The following is an 8994-nucleotide window of genomic DNA, read 5'->3' on the forward strand; positions in this document are numbered from 1 at the left end:
GAAAATCTCTATGACAAAAGGAAGCTCTAATCTTGTCCAGTTCATTTGTGTCATATTTAATTTAACCAGATTCTAATACAAACCAGAAATGTTGATGGTCCCTTGACATGTTTTATACCAGGATTTTTCTTTACTGTAGATTCATTTCATTTTTTTAGGTTATAGACCAGATCAGTGTCCTTTTGAATTTATACATCTTTTATTTGCCCTAATCCTCTGTCCATCACCAGGGAATTGACCATTCTGGGTGTCTCTGAGCCTTCCAGATTGCAATTCTGAGCAGCACATTGTGAGGAAAGCTGCCAGTGCTGTGAACATAGCCAGTTTGGGGAGCAATGTGTACCGTAGCCAAGTATTTGGCATTGGCTCTTCAAGGGAACATTTAAAACTAATGTCATATATTGCAGAGTTACAGTAATTTGACTCATGTTGAACTGGTAAGAAATTGCTGGCAGGTCAGTGGAGTAGAAGAGATGACCTAGAGACAACGCTTAAAGTGTGTAGTAAAGGGGGCATCAGTAATGAATGGGAACAGTGAGGGAAAAAGAATACAATTAGAAGGTCATCTCATACTACACAAAAATAAATTTCATATGAAGAATTGAACGAAGAGGGGTGCGGGTGCAGGGTAGAAGGGGTTAGTGGGGGGAAAAGGTAACATGTGTAATACTTTCAACAGTAAAGATAAATTTTAAAATAAATAAATAAATAAATAAAATACCTTAATAGTAAAAAAAGAGCTGAATGCAGAAAAAAAGAAACATTTGTTTTAAACTAGGTGGAAATATAGTTGAATTTCTTTAATCTTAAAACAGGGGAAGACTTTCCAAACAAAAACAATGGAAGAGGTGATGGGAGGAGACTAAACTTTGGGTGATGAGCACACAGTGCAATATATAGATGATGTATTATAATATTAAAACTTATATAATCTTATTAACCAATGTCACCCCAATAAATTTAATATAAAAAATTAACTAAATTAAAAATTACACTGCAGTCAAAAAAATAATGGAAGAAGTCACAAAGTAAAATATATAAATGAAAAAATCAATTGGGGAGAGTATAGATATTGCAACAAATACAAATAAGAAATTAATACTCTCCATATGTACATAACTTATAAAAATTGCTAAGCTCAAATAGAAAAATAGGCAAAGGATACGAACAGTTAATTCACAGAAGAACTAGAAATGGCTGATAAGAACATAGAAATATGTCCTTATTAATCACCAGACATAGGTTAGAATTGGGTATAATTTATCTCCTGTGAAATTAGCAAAGAATTTTTAAATGATGATATCAACCTGCGTGAGCCTGCAGTGAAATAGGCCTCATACGTTGCTGGTGGAAGTGTAACATTCTAGAAAGGCTCATGTAGTTTTTAAGTATTTCCCATTTTAGGTCTTCAGCCTAAGGTAAATATTTTAAAATCTCACCAGTGATAGATATACAAAGATGTTCATCATGGTGGTATATAAATGCAAAAAAAAAAAAAAAGGAAACAGTCTTAACACTATGTGATTACTTTAGTAAATTATGGTACTTATGTATGTGGGATATTATACAGTCATTAGGAATCACTTTTTCAAAGGACATTTGAGGTTATGTAAGTTTTTTAAAACTATACAAAACTGTACATATACTGTGATTTTAGTTATGTTAAAAAATACACATATGCGTACAAAATTAAAAGAATATATATCAATTTTCAGTGTTAGGATTTGGGGTGATTTTCATTTTCTTCTTTGAACTTTAATATATTTTTAAATTCTCTGTAATAAGTTTGGATTCTCTTTTAAAATGAAGAAATCAAAATATTTATATACATATGTTTATTGGCAACATTACCAGATGTTTTAAGTGGGCTTGTTCTGCAGTATGCCCTGTTAAAATAATTAACATTTTTACAATTGTTAGTGCAGGTTGAGAGCAGAGTTTTGGCAAATTTGACTACAGCATTTGCAACTGGCAGTAAGGAAAAAGTTCTTTTTGGTTCTGAATTAGGCTTGCAAGAAAATGTCTTATTTGGAGCCAAACATAGTCAGATTTATCTACTAAAATGTTTTCATGTGCGCACATCACTCTATAAATACATCTTACCCTCTAAGCGGTGAGGTCTAAACCCATAGAATACTAGCATTCTCTGTTCTAGGGACCAGGTCAATAATAGCAGGATTTTATTTGTGATTTCAGGCTAATTTGTAGACACCGATGCCAAAACTCTCTTGTAACATTGCTGCTTTGGTGATATTGATAGGAGCTCCGGAAGTATAAGGAGAATGAGAAGGACACTGAGGTGTTAATGTCCGCGCTCTCAGCCATGCAAGATAAGACGCAGCACCTGGAGAACAGCCTGAGTGCAGAAACGAGAATCAAGCTGGACCTGTTCTCCGCTCTGGGGGATGCAAAGCGACAGCTCGAGATTGCCCAAGGTAGGACAGCAGCAGCCCTCAGAGGTGGTGTGGCTGAGAATGCACAGGGGCGCAGAGAGTGTTTTTGCTTTCTCCTTAAGTGGTTTAAGTGCCCAACATACAGTGTGTTGAAGAATTCGAGAGCTGCAGAGTTACCCAGAGGTGCTGGTGCAGCAGTGCATACAGGGTCTGTGGGAGAGAGGCAGGGACGAAGCCAGTCTGGGGAACCCGAGGGATCAGGGAAGCTGATGTCTGAGCTGGGTCTTGAATGATGAGAAAGGGTTAGTCTAGTGAAGAAGCAGTTTAGCGGGAGTGAGGGCTAGTGAGGCGTCTAAACAGAAGCAGCAGCTTGAGCAAGGCCAGGGAAGCTAGGAGGGCCTGATGTGTTCAGACTACAGCCGGCTCTGCTTGGCTGGAGGGATGGTTGCAGATGGAGTGGTGAGATGAGAGTCTAGAGATCTGGCTGTTCACTCAGCAGATATTTACTGAGACCTACTGTGTGCCAGGCACATTGAAAATCCCTGAGGGGACAGACAGTAACCAGCAAGTATATGTCAGATGGTGATGGTGCAGTGAAGAAAATAAAGCAGTGGCAAGACGGGTGTGTGTGAGCATCTGTCTGCGAATTTGACATGGTGAACATGGAAAATCCTTTGGGTAGGTAGCCTTGAGCAAAGACTGAAAGGAAGAGAAAGAATGAGTCAAGTGATTTTGTGGGGGAAGCCTGGCCGGCATGGCTCTGTGGTTGATCCGCTGAACATCAGCCTAGGATCCAGGAGATTGCTGTTCAATTCCCAGGCAGGGCACATGCCTAGGTTGGGTCTCGATCCCCAGTGTGGGGCATGCGGGAAGCAGCCGATCAATGACTCTCTCTCATCATTGATGTTTCTATCTCTCTCTCTCCTTCTCCCTTCCTCTCTCTCAAATCAATAAAAACATTAAAAAATCTCGGCGAGGGGAAGCACTTCAAGCAGAGGGAGCATGTGTGGTGGCCATTGGGACTGCAGCCTGAGTGATGGGGAGAGTTGTCAGCCTCAGAAGTAGCAGACTTTGTGGCCCATGGAAAGGGCTTTGAACTTTACTCTGAGTGACATGAACACTTTTTTTTTTTAAATATATCTTTATTGATTTCAGAGAGAGGAAAGGAGAAGGAGAGAGAGAGACAGAAACATCAATGATGAGAGAGTCATTGAGCGAGCCCACAGCCGGGGCATGTGCCCTGACCAGGAATCGAACCCCGATCGCCTGGATCCTAGGTTGATGCTCAACCACTGAGCCACACCTGGCTGGGCGACACTTTATTTTAATTTTTTTATTTATTGATTTGAAAGAAGAGAGGAAGGGAGAGAGAGAGAAAGACATCAGTTTGTTGCTCCACTTATTTATGCATTCATTGGTAGGTTCTTGTATGGGCCCTGACTGGAATTGAATCCATCTTTGGTGTATCAGGATGACGTTCTAACCAACTGAGCTATCCAGCCAGGGCTTGACATGGGGCACTTTTGGAAGGCTTCTGAACAGAGTCATGACGTGAACTCATGAAAATAAATTGGGATATTGTCCAAGAAATTGATTAGCGACCAATAGATTATTGGGGGGGAATTTAAACAGTTGATTTAGTAGAAAGAAAAGAGTCAAGGGTACGTGGGTTTCAGGCTTTCTCCCCATCCCATCAGGGCGCATACAGAGGCAACCAGTTGATGCGTCTCACATCGATGTTTCTTTCTCTCCCTCCCCTCCTACTTCCCTTCCACTCTCTCTGAAAAGCAACGGGGAAAAAATATCCTCAGGTGAGGATTAACTAACTAAATAATAAAAGAAACACTTTAAAAAGAAAATTTCAACAAGTCGTGTACTTAAAGAGTATTCACACTTACTCTGTGTAAAGCTTTGTGCTAGAAGCTAAAGGGGAGACAGATGAACAAGACATAGCCTGGTAGGGGGTCCACTAGGACAGTGGAGCTCAAACTATTTGGTCTTAGGGACCCCTTTACGCTCTTAAAATTATTGAGAACACCAAGGAGGTTTTTTAAAAAAACTAGATTATATCACCCTGGCTGGTTTGGCTTAGTGGTTAGAGTGTCAGCTCTTGGACTGAAGGGTCCCCGGTTCAATTCCACCCAAGGGCATGTACCTCGGTTGCAGGCTCAATCCCCAGCTCCGGTTGGGGCATGTGCACGAAGCAACTAATCTATGTGTCTCTCTCACATCAATGTTTCTCTCTTTGTCTCCCCCTTCCACTCTCTTTGAAAAGCAATAGAAAAAATATCCTCAGGTGAGGATTTAAATAAATAAGTAAATAAAACAAAAGCTGGATTATATCTATCAACATTTACCTATTAGAAATTAAAACTTCAAATATTTACTTCTTAATTTATTTTAAAATAACACAGTTCTTGTTAACATAAATAACATATTTTTATGAAAAATAACTATTTTCCAAAAAGAAAGGGGGCATTGTTTTTACATTTAGCAAATCTCTTTAGTTTCTGGCTTAATAAAAGCTGGTTCCATTTTCGTCTGTTTCTATGTTCAATGTGTTGTAATTTCACCTGCCATGTCGTTTCTGGAAGACTCTTTATGCCCCTGAGGGATGAGTGTGAAGAAGACAAATACTGTCTGAGCATCATTATGAAGATAGTGTGGACTCTGCGAGAGGGCAGGCCCAGCAACAAGGCCTGCTGCCTTCAGGTAGAGGCAGAGGGCTTGAAAGGCAAGAGGAGAGAGCAGGGTGGCTTCATGGGGGAGGGGTCTGAAGGATGAATTCTGAGCACAGAGAATGGCAGGGAAGAACGTTGTTGCCTGAGGGAACAGTGTAAGTGAAGGAAAGAAAGTGCTGGGAATGTCCAGGTGGGCAGGCCAGTGACCTCGAGCTGGGGGGCCTGGAAGAAGAGAGTGGGCTATCAGGAGGATCATGATGAAGCCATACTAGAGAACGTATTTCCTTGATTTTCAGGAGGAAGGGGTGACATGTTCTGGCTGTTATTTGGATATCTCTTCCCAGTAGCAGTGTGAAAGATGGAATTGAAAGACTGCGTGGAGGCAGAGAGGTCAGTTAGGAAGCTACTGCTGTCTTCTAGCTAAGAGTGGTGAGTGTGGGGAGGAGGTCAGATGGGCACGGGAAGGGTAAAGGCGCGGGAACCCAGGAAGAAGGGCAGGAAGGTGTGAGGGGTGAGAGAGAGGGTGAGTTTGGTTTGGGATGTTTTCATTCGGAGCTGCTTCCTAGACGCCCAGGTAAAAAATGTTCATCAGTCATTGGGAGTTTGGGGCCTAAGCCCCAGAGAGAGGACCAAAACCCCTGTGAGTGGGGAGTGGGACATAGAAGTTGCGAGAAGCTAATGAGGCCATAGGAGTGGCTTGGGGTGTCCCGGGTGGTAGGGCAAGAAGAGAAGGGAGTTGAGAATCAGGCTTATTAATCTGTGGACTCAGGGAAAGGCATCTAAAAAGAAGGTTCCTGGGAATCTTGCTTTAAAGCCAGACTTCTGATCATACACTGGCTTCTTGCCTGCTTGGCTCAGCTCCCTGAGAAGTGGCCACCTCTCCCTGCTGCATCATGGTTACTTGGATTTGCAAACTTGGAAGAGATTCCCGCCTGCAGTGAAGCAGCACCTGGTCTCAGAGTAGTGAAGGGGTATTTGGCTTGTCAGCCCAGGGATTCTTGTAAAGCAACAAAGAAGCAGAGAGAAATGTCTTTTTCAAAGCTCTGTGAATGTTTTGCATGTTAGTGATTAAAGAAATCAAACTTAAGTCTGTATTAAAAAAACAGATCCAGTGGCTCATATATGAGATGCTGTAAGGGATTTTATTTGTTTGAGGCTTACTGTGTTAGAAGGGAAGGGGGATTTTGATGCCTACTTAAAGCTGAGGGAACATGAAGGAAGTCACAGGGAGCAAGTCCTTTCTATGGCTCTTTGCTGCTGCCCTTCCCACTACTGTCAAGCTCAGAATATTCTCATAAGAACGCAACTTTGTCATTCAAATCAGAACCCTGTTGCTTTTCTCCTTCCTACTTTCTATATCATTTAATTCATCCTGGTTCCAAAATCACTTTCATCTCTACTGCATCCTTTTTAAAAATACACCACCATGCTCCGTTACAGTTTAAATATATTGTCATCTTCCATAGGACTCAAAATGAGTGCAACTCAAATGCAGCCTCTTTCTTTTCTGAGCATTTAAGTTTCTGAAGGGCTACTCCTGTGTTCTTCCCCTAGTGGACCAGGGAGCTTCAGAGAATGATGGAAATTGCATGGGCTTCAGAACAAAGTGGTCCTGGGTTGACATGCTGCTCTACCTCTTAATAACTGAATGACTTTGGGCATCTTATGCACAACTTGCAACGTCGCAGCTTTCCACTGGGCTGGGCACTAGGGATATAGTCATAAAAAAAAAAAAAAAAGGATAGTCTCTGGCCTCATGGAGCTCATGGCCCAGTGGAGAGATGAGGAGCACAGGTTGTCTCCTAAATGAACAGTTACAAGGGACAGAAGAATGTGGTAGGTCAGAGGGTAGGAGGGCAGACTCAGGAGCCAGACTGCATAGCTTTGAATCCTGGCTCTGACCATGATAATTTCCACCTGATGGGGTTGTTGTACTAAGGAAATAAGTTTGTAGATGGAAGCATTTAGGACAGGGTCTGGCACATATGTGTTAGCTAATGTCATTATTCTCATTATCACAAAGACTAAAGTGACAGAAAGGAAAGTTTAGGGTGTGCTGAGAATCTAGGAGTTGGGGGTGGGGGGTAGGTCTGATTTAAATAGGAGGCTTAGGGAATGCTTTGTGAGGAAGTAGAAACAGAAACCTCAAGAATTAACTACACGAGAGCAGCACAGAAAGGGAAATAGCCCTGAGGCAGGCAGGAGCTGCTTGGATAAGAAACTAGAGTAGAGAGGGAGGGAGGGTGTTGATAAACCCTCTGCCAGTGGCAAACTGGTGGGTCTGCGCCACTTGAGAACCCCCAGGGCAGGAGTACAGAGCTCCATTTATTTTCTGTGGGAGAACCTGGGTGACTGATTCTGAGGCCTCAGATATTCTGTATTCCGTGGTCTAATACTCAGAGATAGTCTACCCTCCCAGAAAAATAGTGCAGCTCAAAAGGGAGAGCCATAGTTCAAAATCAGCACCTCTCTTAGGCTGCAGTTTGTGAGTACCATGCTCAAAAAGGGGCTCCTGGAAATGAACCTCTTTGCTTAGCCACACCTACATAAACAGAATCCCTTTTACCTGTGAACCATGGCCCTGAGGCCAAACCTGGCCTGCCGCCTGTTCTTGTACCACCCATGGGCTCAGAATGGTTTCTACATTCTGCCCTGGTTTAAAAAAAAAATGACAACGACAGTATGTGGCTCACAACACCTAAAGTATCTGTTCGGTCCTTTCCAGGAAAGTTGGTTTAAAAAACCATCAAAGCTTGGGGTTGGCCTAGGAGGGCATTGTGTTGGGTTAGCCCTCCCTTCTCACTAATGGTGGGTCTTTGATCTTCCAGGACAAATTCTTCAGAAAGACCAGGAAATCAAGGACCTAAAACAGAAGATAGCTGAAGTCATGGCCGTCATGCCCAGCATAACATACAGTGCCGCCACCAGCCCCTTGAGCCCCGTTTCCCCCCACTACTCTTCCAAATTTGTGGAGACCAGCCCCTCTGGACTTGATCCCAATGCCTCTGTTTACCAGCCTCTGAAGAAGTGAAGACCAGCTCTGTGTTTTGCCCAGCGATTTGGTTACCAGAAGGCATTGCTAAGGAGCTTCTCTGGCAGTCAAGATAACAAAAAGTTTATTGTATTTTGTGGGACTGTGTATGTTGTCGTTTTTAAAAAGGGGGAAAGATAACATCCAAGTCTGATTAGAACTGCCCATCAGTTTTTCTTGTAAATTTTTAGAAGACCTCACAGAACTTTGCAGTTTATTTTTCTTGGCCAATACATTAAAACCATTCTTGGATTTCAAGTAGCCAATTTTGCCTTTTATGTATTATTATAGTTTCCTCTTAAAGAAAAAAAAAAAAAAAAGCAGGGTTTTTGCTTCTGAATCCTCTATTTCTGTTTTGTTTTGTTCTTAAATAAGCAAAACCTGCACATTGGATCCACATGGGGTGATAATGGAAACTTTTCGTTTTTAGCGTGAGAGAGTTAAATAACCTAACACAGCTTTGATTGTATAGCTGCATTCAAGAAGGTCATTCTTGATATTTATTACAGAAAGCAAAACTCGATTGCCCCTCTAAGGACCAAACAAATTCAAGGAGTGTCATTTCAGCTGAGGAGAGAGACTCAGGTGATGAGACTCGCTGTGAGACAGTAACAGGAGTTGTGTTCGAAATGTTTATATTCCCATCAGTGTGTTTAGCCCTAGAAAATTGCTAGCAGCAGTGTCGTTCACAGTGCCTTGGGAAAAGACATTTCAAGAGGAAACTCGATGGTTTCAGACTTTTTCCCCCCATTGTCAGTATCTGTCTTCTATCTGTATCAAGCTCACTGCGGATCCTGCTGTAAAACTGGTGGGTAGCGGGGCTGTTTGTTACCACCACGGCCCCCACCTGTTTCCTTTCACAGAAAGTACCACAGTGTTCTGGACTCGG

At 42.2% G+C, this 8994-nt stretch overlaps 1 protein-coding gene across 2 annotated transcripts in view; it reads left to right on the forward strand.

Annotated features, from left to right (window-relative positions):
• The window catches only part of MACO1 (macoilin 1), a 54411-nt gene extending 46044 nt beyond the window's left edge, over nucleotides 1-8367 (forward strand). For both annotated transcript variants that reach the window (XM_087820225.1, XM_016219058.2), the window contains exons 10-11: nucleotides 2261-2435; nucleotides 7903-8367. In XM_087820225.1, the coding sequence (XP_087676351.1) occupies nucleotides 2261-2435; nucleotides 7903-8105 (378 nt within the window). In that variant the 3' untranslated portion in view covers nucleotides 8106-8367. The remainder of the gene's footprint in view (nucleotides 1-2260; nucleotides 2436-7902) is intronic.
• Nucleotides 8368-8994: the final 627 nt, after the last annotated feature.

The sequence above is a fragment of the Miniopterus natalensis genome, chromosome 9 (assembly GCF_054644295.1).
Source record: "Miniopterus natalensis isolate mMinNat1 chromosome 9, mMinNat1.hap1, whole genome shotgun sequence".
Classification (NCBI taxonomy): domain Eukaryota; kingdom Metazoa; phylum Chordata; class Mammalia; order Chiroptera; family Miniopteridae; genus Miniopterus; species Miniopterus natalensis.